This window comes from Haliotis cracherodii, unplaced genomic scaffold (genome assembly GCF_022045235.1).
Source record: "Haliotis cracherodii isolate W230 unplaced genomic scaffold, xgHalCrac1.p SCAF_9, whole genome shotgun sequence".
NCBI classification, from domain to species: domain Eukaryota; kingdom Metazoa; phylum Mollusca; class Gastropoda; order Lepetellida; family Haliotidae; genus Haliotis; species Haliotis cracherodii.
In genome coordinates, this window is record NW_027266343.1 from 6,382,774 (window position 1) to 6,398,595 (window position 15,822).

At 44.7% G+C, this 15,822-nt stretch overlaps 1 protein-coding gene across 1 annotated transcript in view; it reads left to right on the forward strand.

Moving 5' to 3' along the window:
- The window catches only part of LOC139452656 (pantothenate kinase 3-like), a 36,921-nt gene extending 25,196 nt beyond the window's left edge, over window positions 1-11,725 (forward strand). The window contains exons 3-7 of the mRNA XM_071234195.1: window positions 240-487; window positions 3,087-3,263; window positions 5,705-5,828; window positions 7,186-7,311; window positions 8,161-11,725. Coding sequence (XP_071090296.1) covers window positions 240-487; window positions 3,087-3,263; window positions 5,705-5,828; window positions 7,186-7,311; window positions 8,161-8,226 — 741 coding nt within the window. The 3' untranslated portion in view covers window positions 8,227-11,725. The remainder of the gene's footprint in view (window positions 1-239; window positions 488-3,086; window positions 3,264-5,704; window positions 5,829-7,185; window positions 7,312-8,160) is intronic.
- Window positions 11,726-15,822: the final 4,097 nt, after the last annotated feature.

The window sequence follows — 15,822 nt, forward strand, 5'->3', positions numbered from 1 at the left end:
ACACAGGAGTGTGTATTGTACGCGAATAAGTAAGTATTGTGAACATTGATCAATCGGAAGGGGTGCTAATTGGGATTGTTCACTAGCCAATATATAAGCAAATACCGCCATGGGCGCTTATTAGAGCGGGGCGCTTATTACGTCAAATACGGTATATCTATGGTGTAGGGTATGCTAGATCTATGACCAGAACATATCAGTTTGATAATATTAATTCATACCTGTATTTTCTCCCACAGATGGTGAGTCTTCGCCTGCACAAATATGACGAGCTTGAGTGCCTCCTAAAGGGCATCCACTACATCGACCGCTTCAACCCCTCCTTCGAGTGCTACTACTGGACCGACCCAGGCAACTCCCAGCTCTGTCAGAAGGTCCCTTTCGACTTCAGGAATCCGTATCCCTACCTCGTTGTCAATATTGGATCAGGGGTCAGCATCTTGGCTGTCAAGTCCCCTTCTGAGTACAGGAGAGTGTCAGGTACCAGGTGAGTGTGTCTACAAGTCAGGGATCAGGTACTTGGCTGTCCAGTCCCCTTCCTAGTTCTGGAGAGTGTCAGGTATATCACCCCTACCTGGTGAGTGTGTCTACAAGTCAGGGATATCATCAGGTACCAGGTGAGTGTCAGGTACCAGGTGTGTGTGTGTGTCTACAAGTCAGGGATCAGGTACTTGGCTGTCCAGTCCCCTTCTTAGTTCTGGAGAGAGTCAGGTACCAGGTGTGTGTGTCTACAAGTCAGGGATCAGGTACTTGGCGGTCCAGTCCCCTTCTGAGTACAGGAGAGTGTCAGGCACCAGGTGTGTATGTCTACAAGTCAGGGATCAGGTACTTGGCTGTCAAGTCCCCTTCTGAGTACAGGGGAGTGTCAGGTACCAGGTGTGTGTGTCTACAAGTCAGGGATCAGGTACTTGGCGGTCCAGTCCCCTTCTGAGTACAGGACAGTGTCAGGTACCAGGTGTGTGTGTCTACAAGTCAGGGATCAGGTACTTGGCTGTCCAGTCCCCTTCTTAGTTCTGGAGAGAGTCAGGTACCAGGTGCGTGTGTCTACAAGTCAGGGATCAGGTACTTGGCTGTCCAGTCCCCTTCTTAGTTCTGGAGAGAGTCAGGTACCAGGTGTGTATGTCTACAAGTCAGGGATGAGGTACTTGGCGGTCCAGTCCCCTTCTGAGTACAGGAGAGTGTCAGGTACCAGGTGTGTGTGTCTACAAGTCAGGGATCAGGTACTTGGCTGTCCAGTCTCCTTCTTAGTTCAGGAGAGTGTCAGGTACCAGGTGTGTGTGTCTACAAGTCAGCGATCAGGTACTTGGCTGTCAAGTCCCCTTCTGAGTACAGGAGAGTGTCAGGTACCAGGTGCGTGTGTCTACAAGTCAGGGATCAGGTACTTGGCTGTCCAGTCTCCTTCTTAGTTCAGGAGAGTGTCAGGTACCAGGTGCGTGTGTCTACAAGTCAGGGATCAGGTACTTGGCTGTCCAGTCTCCTTCTTAGTTCAGGAGAGTGTCAGGTACCAGGTGAGTGTGTCTACAAGTCAGGGATCAGGTACTTCGCTGTCCAGTCCCTTTCTGAGTACAGGGGAGTGTCAGGTACCAGGTGTGTGTGTCTACAAGTCAGGGATCAGGTACTTGGCTGTCCAGTCTCCTTCTGAGTACAGGAGAGTGTCAGGTACCAGGTGTGTGTGTCTACAAGTCAGGGATCAGGTACTTGGCTGTCAAGTCCCCTTCTTAGTTCAGGACAGTGTCAGGTACCAGGTGAGTGTGTTTACGAGTCAGGGATAAGGTACTTGGCTGTCCAGTCTCCTTCTTAGTTCAGGAGAGTGTCAGGTCCCTTTCGACTACAGGAATCTGTATCCCTACCTCGTTGTGAATATCAGATCAGGAGTCAGCATCTTGGCTGTCAAGTCCCCTTCTGAGTACAGGACAGTGTCAGGTACCAGGTGAGTGTTTCTACAAGTCAGGGATCAGGTACTTGGCTGTCCAGTCTCCTTCTTAGTTCTGGAGAGTGTCAGGTACCAGGTGCGTGTGTCTACAAGTCAGGGATCAGGTACTTGGCGGTCCAGTCTCCTTCTTAGTTCAGGAGAGTGTCAGGTACCAGGTGAGTGTGTCTACAAGTCAGGGATCAGGTACTTCGCTGTCAAGTCCCTTTCTGAGTACAGGAGAGTGTCAGGTACCAGGTGTGTGTGTCTACAAGTCAGGGATCAGGTACTTGGCTGTCAAGTCCCCTTCTTAGTTCAGGAGAGTGTCAGGTACCAGGTGTGTGTGTCTACAAGTCAGGGATCAGGTACTTGGCTGTCCAGTCTCCTTCTTAGTTCAGGACAGTGTCAGGTACCAGGTGAGTGTGTCTACGAGTCAGGGATCAGGTTCTTGGCTGTCCAGTCTCCTTCTTAGTTCAGGAGAGTGTCAGGTCCCTTTCAACTACAGGAATCTGTATCCCTACCTCGTTGTGAATATCAGATCAGGAGTCAGCATCTTGGCTGTCAAGTCCCCTTCTGAGTACAGGAGAGTGTCAGGCACCAGGTGTGTATGTCTACAAGTCAGGGATCAGGTACTTGGCTGTCCAGTCCCCTTCTGAGTACAGGAGAGTGTCAGGCACCAGGTGTGTATGTCTACAAGTCAGGGATCAGGTACATGGCTGTCAAGTCCCCTTCTGAGTACAGGAGAGTGTCAGGCACCAGGTGTGTATGTCTACAAGTCAGGGATCAGGTACATGGCTGTCAAGTCCCCTTCTGAGTACAGGAGAGTGTCAGGCACCAGGTGTGTATGTCTACAAGTCAGGGATCAGGTACATGGCTGTCAAGTCCCCTTCTGAGTACAGGAGAGTGTCAGGTACCAGGTGAGTGTGTCTACAAGTCAGGGATCAGGTACATGGCTGTCAAGTCCCCTTCTGAGTACAGGAGAGTGTCAGGCACCAGGTGTGTATGTCTACAAGTCAGGGATCAGGTACTTGGCTGTCCAGTCCCCTTCTGAGTACAGGAGAGTGTCAGGTACCAGGATACTTATTTCTGTGCTGCTTGTTTGTGTAGATATTTTAAAGAGATGTCAACATCAATTATTACATTACCTGCTGTTCAGCCTGTCGACCTTCTCTTTTAGTCTGGGAGGTGGAACATTCCTGGGTTTGTGTTGTCTGCTGACAAACTGTGAGACGTTTGAGGACGCCATCCAGCTGGCATCTGAGGGAGACGCCACAAAGGTGGACAAACTGGTGCGGGACATCTACGGCGGCGACTATGACAAGTTCAACCTGAAGGGGGAAACTGTAGCCAGCAGGTACAGCACTGGTAGATAGGGGCCAGCATTGGTAGATAGGTAGATAGGGGACAGCACTGGCAGATTGTGGACAGTGTTGGTGGAAAGGGGACAGCAATAGTAGATAGGGGACAACACTGGTAGATAGGGGACAACACTGGTAGATAGGGGACAACACTGGTAGATAGGGGCCAGTGTTGGTAGATAGGGGCCAGCGTTGGTAGATAGGGGACAACACTGGTAGATAGGGGACAACACTGGTAGATAGGGGCCAGCGTTGGTAGATAGGGGACAACACTGGTAGATAGGGGCCAGCGTTGGTAGATAGGGGACAACACTGGTAGATAGGGGCCAGCGTTGGTAGATAGGGGCCAGTGTTGGTGGAAAGGGGACAGCAATAGTAGATAGGGGACAACACTGGTAGATAGGGGCCAGTGTTGGTAGATAAGGGACAGCACTGGTAGATAGGGTACCATGTTGGTAGATAGGGGCCAGTGTTGGTAGATAGGGGCCAGTGTTGGTAGATAGGGAACAGCACTGGTAGATAGGGGACAGCACTGGTAGATAGGGGACAGCACTGGTAAATAGGGGCCAGTGTTGGTAGATAGGGGCCAGCACTGGTAGATAGTAGACAACACTGGTAGATAGGGGCCAGCATTGGTAGATAGGTAGATAGGGGACAGCACTGGCAGATTGTGGACAGTGTTGGTGGAAAGGGGACAGCAATAGTAGATAGGGGACAGCACTGGTAGAGAGGGTACCATGTTGGTAGATAGGGGCCAGTGTTAGTAGATAGGGAACAACACTGGTAGATAGGGACCATTGTTGGTAGATAGAGGCCAGCACTGGTAGATAGTAGACAACACTGGTAGATAGGGGCCAGTGTTAGTAGATAGGGGACAGCACTGGTAGATAGGGACCATTGTTGGTAGATAGAGGCCAGCACTGGTAGATAATAGACAACACTGGTAGATAGGGGACAGTGTTGGTAGATAGGGGACAGCACTGGTAGATAGGGGACAACACTGGTAGATATGGGCCAGTGTTGGTAGATTGTAGACAATACTGGTAGATAGTGAACAGCACTGGTAGATAGGGGACAGCACTGGTAGATGGGGGCCAGTACTGGTAGGTAGGGGACAGTGTTGGTAAAAAGGGGACAGCAATGGTAGATGGGGACAGTGTTGGTAGATAAGAGCCAGTGTTGGTAGATCGGGGATAGTGTTGGTAGATAGGGGACATTGTTGGTAGATAAGGGACAACACTGGTAGATAGGGGCCAGCGTTGGTAGATAGGTAGATAGGGGCCAGCACTGGTAGATAGTAGACAACACTGGTAGATAGGGGCCAGCATTGGTAGATAGGTAGATAGGGGACAGCACTGGCAGATTGTGGACAGTGTTGGTGGAAAGGGGACAGCAATAGTAGATAGGGGACAACACTGGTAGATAGGGGCCAGCATTGGTAGATAGGGGCCAGTGTTGGTAGATAAGGGACAGCACTGGTAGAGAGGGTACCATGTTGGTAAATAGGGGCCAGTGTTGGTGGATAGGGGACAGCACTGGTAGATATGGGCCAGTGTTGGTAGATAGGGGCCAGTGTTGGTAGATAGGGGCCAGCACTGGTAGATATGGGCCAGTGTTGGTAGATAGGGGCCAGCACTGGTAGATAGTAGACAACACTGGTAGATAGCGGACAGTGTTGGTAGATAGGGGACAGCACTGGTAGATAGGGGACAACACTAGTAGATAGGGGCCAGTGTTGGTGGATAGTAGACAATACTGGTAGATAGGGGACAGCACTGGTAGATGGGGGCCAGTACTGGTAGGTAGGGGACAGTGTTGGTACAAAAGGGGACAGCAATGGTAGATGGGGACAGTGTTGGTAGATAAGAGCCAGTGTTGGTAGATCGGGGATAGTGTTGGTAGATAGGGGGCACTGTTGGTAGATAAGGGACAACACTGGTAGATAGGGGACAGTGTTGGTCGATAGGGGCCAGCACTGGTAGATAGGGGACAGTGTTGGTCGATAGGGGACAGCACTGGTAGATAGGGGCCAGTGTTGGTAGATAGGGCCCAGTGTTGGTTGATAGGGGCCAGTGTTGGTAGATAGGGCCCAGTGTTGGTTGATAGGGGCCAGTGTTGGTAGATAGGGGCCAGTGTTGGTTGATAGGGGCCAGTGTTGGTAGATAGGGGCCAGTGTTGGTAGATCGGGGACAGTGCTGGTAGATAGGGGCCACTGTTGGTAGATAGGGGACAGTGTTGGTAGATAGCGGACAGTGTTGGTAAATAGGGGCCAGTGCTGGTAGATCGGGGACAGTGTTGGTAAATAGGGGCCAGTGTTGGTAGATGGGGGCCAGTGTTGGTAGATAGGGGCCAAAATTGGTAGATAGGGGACAGTCTTAGTAGATAGGTCTGATCGTTTGATATCAACCATTGTCACCCTTACTTCACTGTATTCCAGCTTTGGCCAGATGATGAGCAAGGACAGGAGGGAGACGGCTTCAAGGGCTGATCTGGCCAAGGCTACGCTGGTTACCATCACCAACAACATTGGCTCCATAGCACGCATGTGTGCTGTCACCGAGGTCAGTCAGTAGCCCATATGCATCTTCCCGAAGCAAGAGAGTTAACTGACTTTAAAAGTCCAGTTTCCACCCTTGCCGAACTAGGCTGGAATTACTGGGCTCGATCGTAGCGCCACCAGTGGCTATGACCATTTATGTCTCCTCTAAGCCTCTCCTATGGACCAGTGAGATTCCACCTCTCGTTTCACTTGCGTTTGCTTCACCCAATATGGTGGCGCCCAGTCAGGACGATCTGATCGATAATCAAGATCTATATTGTGATAAAACGGGTCTTACATCGCGAAATGCATCAAATCACATGAGCACCTTGATTAAAAACATGAAATGATTTGAAACATAACTGTTGACAAGAGATGGCGGTGCACATGCTTTGCAAATCCTGCAATCGACCGAAATCTGCACGACAGTTTACGAACTGGATTTCGATATTGGTGCGCGATTTTGATTGGACTATGCATAAACTCGTTAGTCCAGCCAAAATGTAACTCCATAATATGTGTCTAGTTCGGCAAGGGTGGAAACTGGACTTTAATAGTCAGTTAACTCTCAAGCAGAAGAGACCAATGAGTTGGCTGGGAATTATGTTAGTTGCATAGTCTCACTACCCTGAGATGCTTGCCCCGGGACTGAAACTCCTTTGTTTAGTCAATGGCAGAATAGGATCCTAGGCAATGCTTGGCATGACAACTCAGAGTTGGCTAATGAGGATTGGGTATATTATCTGTGAGCAGTTCCAGTGTGGTGTTGCCTCCCTTAGGAATGCCAGAATCCCAGATCTACCCTGCTGATGGGTATCACCGCCAATCACTAGTTTGCCGACCAGTGAAGATCCCATGGCAAGTTCAACTTATCTTTGATGGGGAAGGTTCAGCCTTGTCCAGATCCTCCCCTACTTTAGACTCCCTCCACTGGATTTCAGATTAACTCAAAATAAGATGGGGATGGTTTAACCAAGGCTAGATCTTCCCTGCACTTGATTTCGCCGGGGAAAACTGGCCAGGGGATGTTTCAGCCTGTTACACAGGGTTAGAATTGGTCTCCAGCAACCCTGCATGTAAGCGCCAACCAACAGGATCAGATGGTCAGACTTGATTACTTGGCATCCCAATTGCGTAGATCGATGCTTATAATGTCAATCACTGGATTGTCTGGTCCAGACTCGATTATTTACAGACCACCGTCATATTGCTGGAATATTGCTGAGTGCGGCGATAAACAACACCCAAACTGGTGTACCTGGTCTGAACTGTCGAAATAGTACTGGAATATTATTGATTGCAAAAGAAAATTTCAGTGTGTTACTCGCTTTAGGTTTAGAAAATGCCTACGTCGTTGTAGCAAATACATTATCTTTCAGAAAATCGAGCGTGTGGTGTTTGTGGGGAACTTCCTGCGAGTGAACACGATCTCGATGAAGCTGCTGGCCTATGCGATGGACTTCTGGTCGAGGGGGTCGCTCAAGGCTCTCTTCCTGGAGCATGAGGTCAGTAGCAGCAAGAGGTAGACAGTTCTGTGTAGATGGCAGTCTGTGTATGTTCCCAGACCTGGTGTATTCCTATCTGATGGTGTTCTGTCTAATGGCGTTTCATGGCTATTTCCAGGGATTATAGATACCTGTGTGTTGATGTTCTATTTGCCCACATTCTGTGTAGGTTTTCAGGGCTGGCAGATACCTGTCTCTTGGTGTTCGATTTGATGGTGTTCTGTGTTTCAAGGGCTTTAAGATGCATGTCTCTTTGTGTGCGATGCTGTTCTGTGTTTTCAGGGTTTGAGAGATACCTGTCTGATGGGGTTTTATCTTATGATATTCTGTGTTTTCAGGGCTACTTCGGAGCTATGGGCTGCCTGATGGGGTTCTGTCTAATGGGATTCTATCTGATGGTGTTCTATCTGATGGTGTTCTATCTGATGGTGTTCTATCTGATGATGTTCTATGTTTTCAGGGCTTGAGAGATATCTGTCTGATGGGGTTCTGTCTGATGATGTTCTATCTGATGATATTTTGTGTTTCCAGGACTGGAGAGATACCTGTCTGATGATGTTCTATCTGATGATGTTCTATCTAATGGGGTTCTGTCTGATGGGGTCCTATCTGATGGTGTTCTATCTGATAGTGTTCTATCTGATGATGTTCTATGTTTACAGGGCTTGAGAGATATCTGTCTGATTGGGTTCTATCTGATGGTGTTCTATCTGATGATGTTCTATCTGATGATATTCTGTGTTTCCAGGACTGGAGAGATACCTGTCTGATGGTGTTCTATCTGATGGTGTTCTATCTGATGATTTTCTTTCTGATGATGTTCTATCTGATGGTGTTCTGTGTTTTCAGGGCTACTTCGGAGCCATGGGCTGCTTGATGGAGTACTTGAACCTGGGCCACCCCTGCAACACCTGAGACAGGAGTTGTCGCAAACCAGCAACATCTACACTGTTACTGCCAACGTCATGTCATGGGATAGCTGTTAATATACTGTGTGATAATTAGTTGATATACTGTACAGCTGTGGGATAACAAACTGATGTACTGTGCTAGCTGTGGGATAACTAGTTGACATACTGTACAGCTGTGGGATAACTAACTGATATACTATACCCGCTGTGGGATAACAAACTGATGTACTGTACTAGCTGTGGGATAACTAGTTGACATACTGTACAGCTGTGGGATAGCAAACTGATATACTGTACTAGCTGTGGGATAACTAACTGACATACTGTACCCGCTGTGGGATAACTAACTGACATACTGTACTAGCTGTGGGATAACTAGTTGATATACTGTACAGCTGTGGGATAACTAACTGACATACTGTACAGCTGTGGGATAACTAACTGACATACTGTACAGCTGTGGGATAACAAACTGACATACTGTACAGCTATGGGATAACTAACTGACATACAGTACAGCTGTTGGATAACTAACTGACATACTGTACAGCTGTGGGATAACTAACTGACATACTGTACAGCTGTGGAATAACTAACTGACATACTGTGCAGCTCTTGGATAATTAACTGACATACTGTACAGCTGTGGATAACTATGAGATATACTGTACAGCTGTAGGATAACGAGCTGACATACTGTACAGCTGTAGGATAACTTGTTGACATACTGTACATCTGTGGGATAACTAGTTGACATACTGTACAGCTGTGGGATAACTGACATACTGTACAGCTGTGGGATAACTAGTTGATATACTGTACAGCTGTGGGATAACAAACTGACATACTGTACAGCTGTGGGATAACAAACTGACATACTGTACAGCTGTGGGATAACTAACTGATATACTGTACAGCTTTGGGATAACAAACTGATATACTTTACTAGCTGTGGGATAACTAGTTGACATACTGTACTAGCTGTGGGATAACTAGTTAATATACTGTACTAGCTGTGGGATAACTAGTTGACATACTGTACAGCTGTGGGATAACTAGATGACATACTGACCATGAAGGTTGATTTTACTTTACTGTGCAACACAAACACATCTGTTGACATGGAAACAAACCTTGTCTGTTACCTTGGTGATTACTGATAGCTTGTTACTGATAATTATATGAGAGGAATCAAAAATGAAAATGTTGTCAGTGTTACTTGTATTGCAATTATATACACATGAGCATCCGCCAATAACTGTTGGAAGTGAATCTTCTCAACCAGCATCCTCATCTGACAATGGTAGTTCCCAGGTAGTCTTGAGGGGCCAGATCTTGTTGATGATGTGTACAATATTAAGGAATATATAAGAGATATATTTTTTTATACGAAAGGTGCTTTTGCTTCCTGCAGCCGTGTATATTATTGTGGGTATATGTACAATCACAAATGTGGCTGACATCCATGTTGATGTTGATGGAAACAATGACGGTACGAATGTTTAACTGTAGTGTCAAATGTCTACACCTCCCAGCAGGATAATGTTGATCTCTGGGTGAGAGAAGACTCCGCTGTCACATGGGATAGTGACATCGTTGTCACACGGGATAGTGACATCGTTGTCACACGAAATAGTGACATCGTTGTCGCATGGAATAGTGACATCGTTGTCACACGGAATAGTGACATCGTTGTCACACGGAATAGTGACATCGTTGTCACATGGAATAGTGACATCGTTGTCACACGGAATAGTGACATCATTGTCACACGGAATAGTGACCTCATTGTCGCGTGGGAAAGTGACATAGTTTTTACACCGGAGAGTGTCTGTCATAGCAATTTTGTTAGATTAAAATGCAATCGCAAGTTAGAAATCATTGAAATCTTCCGTACGATTTTATGTATATTTTGTCCTTTGTTAATACTGAATACTAATGAATGAGACATTGTCGACAAGTATTTGTAACTTAGTACCGATATTATGTTGTTTCATACATCAAATGTTTTGTTTATTTACTCACTGGACACATGGTCTTCCGGATGAAGTCTAAGAAATAAATGTGGTTCATTTACCCGAACAAACCAAAATAAGGTGACAACTGGAACCTTGTTGCCATAGTAACCACTGCCCATGAAGGACCCGAGAACACCCATGAAATATGGTAACACTGCTAACTCTAACTCCAGATGATTTTAGCAGCCATTCACATGGGATATTGATGATTTTCTTTGGGCATTCAATATATTTATACCCTCTGTCCATTGTATTGTGTTTTGTATAACGAGGTGTAGTTTTCTTTAAGATTAATTTATGTTTTGCTGTTTCAGGTAGCATATAACATATGTTTGTGTGCTGACCCATGTGAGTCGAATGTCACATAACTTCGAGACAGTGATACTTGTTTAAGTTACAATAAGCGATATGTTGTACATCTGTGGATTATTCACTGCAATCCATGTGCGTACAATGTCTGCAATACCTACCAGCCAAGACCTGTGAAGATCCGGGGTAGAATAGTTCTTCAACAAGCCATGCTTTCCCTAAAAGGCGACTATGCTTGTTGTAAGTAAGCGACTAACGGGATCGGGTCGTCAGGCTCGCTGACTTGGTTGATGCATGTCATCGTATCCCAATTGCATGGACATTGCTCATTATGTCAATCACTGGATTGTCTGGTCCAGACTCGATTATTTAGACTGCTGTCATATAGCTGGAATATTGCTGAGTGCAGCGTTTACAACAGACAATCAAATTGGGTGTTCTTTAACTTCTTTTGAGCAGTATAATTGTACGATTATGCACACTGACTACCCAGGCATTAGAATATCATGCATTGTAAAGGAGACAAACAGTATCATGTTAAGTTGTCCTAAATTTATTGTTAATGAGTTATCCCAGTGTCGCATTTTTGCGATGATATAGCATCCATGTGACCATTTAGAGAAATGAATGTATTGTAATATTGTGGGACAAGCACAAATCATCAAATCAGATCGTTTTACTCCCATATGATATCTCTCTGCATGTAGATCAAATGGCAGCCATAAATGACCCCTTCAGGAGAACCCAGAGCAAACTGTTACTGCCCATTCTCAATTGATGATTCATTGATTTTTTAGCCAATCGGATGTCAACTTTCTTAACAATTCAGCTTCTTTTCTTCACAATTCAGAACTTTGGCTTGCACTCTCATTTGGGTGTCAATGGCATTGCACTCAGAAACAGGACGTATAAAAGATAAACAGTGATATAATGATAATAATTAATAATAATTTACGTTCGGAACTGGTCATTTTTAGATGTATTTTCGAGATGTTAGATATGCTGGTCTGCATGCTTAGCTCACTCCTACCGAGACTCTTGAAGCCTTGGTTGTCTGATTAGAAAGTTCACGTGACGTGATTCCCTGTGCAGGTGACCTCAGATCATCTTGCAGAGAAGAATCGTATGGACGTAAAGATCGGATTTGAAGACTGGGATCAAGCTTCACAATGTGTCACTCCAATATGATATGGTTGTGTATGAAATCCATGTTACATAGCGGGAGAGATGATGGTCTTTGTGAAGGATGTCCCTGCCTGCATGGAGGACACATGAGTGGGTGGGGCAGGTTATTGTTATCTTCCCAAGGCAAGGGAGTTCACTGATTCTAAAAGTACGGTTTCCACCCTTGCTGAACTAGACTGGAATTTCTAGGCTTGATCGTAGCGCCACTATGTCCCTCATTAACCAATCAGATTCTACCTCTCATATCACTTGCACTTGCTCACAACCTGCAGTCGACCAAAGTCTGCACTTTGAAATCCATGATGTTTACGAACCGGATGTCGATTTTGTTACATGATTTTGATTGGATTATGCATATAGCCAACTCCATAATTCCAGCCTAGTTCGGCAAGGGTGGAAAGTGGACTTTTACAGTCAGTTAACTCCCTTGCCTCGGGAAGATGGTCATTGTCATCTGTATGAGTATCAAACCTGTGCGTGGGCAATGTCCGTAAACACATAATATGCAGCAGTACATTTTTTAGCACTGTGCCTCAACATCATGACAGCAGTGCAGCAGCGTCAATGCATCGCACAACAGCATCGAACCATCATCGCAACATCACAGCAACATCGCACAAACAGAAGCGGGGCATTGGTGCAACAGCAACTCTCTAATTGACACCGTGTACCTCATAGTTTTACTCGCTGTTGGAGGACAAAGAACATATTTTTGTTAAGTGTGTTATTGAGAACATTACGAGAAAGTCAGAATCACTCGTAAAATCTTCACCATTATCACATAATGTGTGAATTAATTTCATGATTCACAGTCCTCAACATTATTTTAGGAGATTCTTGTACGTTAAGCTTGTTTTCATTTACTGCCCACATTATTATTATTATTATTATTATTATTATTATTATTATTAAGGCTGTTTAACACTGTTAAGACTCTTCAAGAAGTGCTAGTTAGTGAGAGGTTCTCCCAAATTTATTGTTATATTTCCTGATGGCAAATATTTCCAGTTTTTGGAAAATCTCATATTGACTACGGAACCATTTGAGAATATCAAATTATTATTTAAATAACATATGCCATGGCCTATGAAATGAAGGCCCATGAAACCAATGGGATGACGTCCTGAGGGCTTTATGTTGCACATTCAGCATCAGGGTATGCTACTGTTTGATGTGACTGTAACGTGTGGCTTGTAACGTGTGACTTGTATCAGTCAGTTTGACCTGTACATGATTAGGTTAGTAACTTATCTGATTGTTTTGTGATAAATAGCTACTGATATTTAATGTGTACAGATTTGGAATGTACATATAAGTTTATGATTAAGTTTGTTTGAAAAGGATGTACAAAGTTACGGTAGATGTGTGAAGAAACCTCTTACAATCAATTCTAAATCGTTCAATTCTTAATACCATATTCGACGTAATAAGCACCCAGGGCGCTTTTAAAATTAGAAATACGGGCTGTTATTAGAATATTATTTTGTCCAAAAAAAACAGAGTTGAAGGATAAATTTGGTGGTTTATGTTGACAGCCTGAAATGTTTATATACTTGAGATATATTTTTCCAGAATTTAATTGCCCATGATTAAGGGTGCATATAAGACACAAATGCGTATTATACGCGAATAAATAAGTATTGTGTACATTGATCAATCGGAAAGGGTGCTAGTTTGGATTGTTCACGAGCCAATATATTAGCAAATATCGCCGTGGGCGCTTATTAGAGCAGGGCGCTTATTACGTCGAATACAGTAGTTGACCTATATTTTTCACTGTTTGTAAAGTAACGGTCTTTAGAATCATGAGTGAGATGAATACAAGATGTGTGATGAAACCTGTTCCAAGCTAGGTTGGAGGAAGGGAGTCATCTTATGTTTCAGTTTTTAAAGCTTGGTAGCCATGGTAATTGCAGATGCCATCAACACATTCACTCCCGCCAGCATTGAGGAAAGGTGCATGGCCAGGCAGTGAGAGGTGCACCATTCATCAAAGGTGCCACTTATGGGTCCAAATCCAAGATAAGCTCCCATGTTTCTAGGTTTGCCAGAGCCATACCCATGGGATTCACCATCATGGTAAACATCAGAGACCTGGATCACAGGCTTCCCTCACACAACAAGCTACCGTCAACATTTCACTAGACATTACCTCACTGTCCGTTTTCTGCTTCTGTATGTAGAAGATAATGCTGAGATTGTTGGGAGAGGGTGTTGACATTCTGCATTTGAATATTGAACAGATTTTTTAAAATTGAATTCATTTACTTGCAGTTCTGAGACCTCTGGAAAGTTAAAATCTTGCAGCTCTGGGCATTTTTAAGCACATTTGCATTCATCAGACAGGGTACCTACTTGTAAACGCTAATTGAACTTGGGACATTGGTACCTGCTTGTAGACGCTCATTGAACTTTGGACATCGGTACCTACTTGTAGACCCTCATTTACTCTGGGACAAGTACCTCCTTGTAGACTTTTATTGAATTTGGGACATAAGTACCTGCATGTAAACCCCATTTACTCTTGGACATAGGTACCTACTTGTAGACCCTCATTGAACTTGGAACATAGGTACCTATTTGTAGATACTCATTGAACTTGGGACATAGGTACCTGCATGTAAACCCCATTTACTCTTGGACACAGGTACCTACTTCTAGACCCTCATTGAACTTGGAACATAGGTACCTATTTGTAGATACTCACTGAACTTGGGACCTGCTTGTAAACCCCATTTACTCTTGGACACAGGTACCCACTTCTAGACCCTCATTGAACTTGGGATATAGGTACCTGCTTGTAGACCCTCATTGAACTTGGGATATAGGTACCTGCTTGTAGACCCTCATTGAACTTGGGACATAGGTACCTGCTTGTAGACCCTCATCGAACTTGGGACATCGGTACCTTGTTCTAGACCCTCATTGAACTTGGGATATAGGTACCTGCTTGTAAACTCTCATTGAACTTGGGACATAGGTACCTGCTTGTAAACCCTCATTGAACTTGGGACATAGGTACCTGCTTGTAGACCCTCATCGAACTTGGGACATCGGTACCTTGTTCTAGACCCTCATTGAACTTGGGATATAGGTACCTGCTTGTAAACTCTCATTGAACTTGGGACATAGGTACCTGCTTGTAAACCCTCATTGAACTTGGGATATAGGACCTGTTTGCAAACTCTCACTGGACTTGACACAGGTCCCTGCTGGTAAACCCTCATTTAATCTTGGAAAAGAGGGAAAATGTGTTCTTTTACAGAAGGGGAATCGGCCAGTGCACTGTGTACCTGCTTGTAAACGGCCATAGGACCTTGGGATACTGGACACCTTCTAAAAACTTAGTTGGCCCTGAACTAGGATAGGGACCACCTTTCTATAATATTTGTATTCAATTCAGAATTTACACTTAGTCTAACCTATTAACTGTTATTATTTTGATGTTTTAGTTGTATCTAATTGACATGTTGGGTAGAAATGTGTATTTTCACAAATTACACAATTGCATCTTATCCACTTGCGTTATTTGGTATATTCTTTACCAAGCATTTGGTTTACCACCCCTGTGTATACACAGGTTTTTATTTTGTGTTGTTTTACTGATGAAGATATTATGACATGCCATGGCTGCTGAAAACTTGTCCTGATATAAATTGAGTGGATGGAGTAAACGTATTCCGTATAGAGTCCTGTGTCATGTTGTCATTGAGCTTCCATATGTTTTTTTTGTTTATTTGTTTGTTGTTGAATGCCTCACTCAGCAATATTCCGGCTATATGATGGCGGTCTTTAAATAATCGAGCCTTAACCAGACAATCCAGTGATTGACATCATGAGCATCGATCCACGCAATTGGGATACGATGACATGCATCAATCAAGTCAGCGAGCCTGACCACCCGATCACGATTGTCGCCTCATACGGCAAGCATAGTTGCCTTTTACGACAAGCATGGGTTGCTGAAGACCTATTCTACCACGGATCTTCACGGGTCGCTTCCCCATGTATAAATGGAGATGCTTTAAGGCTCTGTCTGATTTGACGGTTGCTGCTGTCACACTTTGTTTTTGAAGTTGCACGTCACT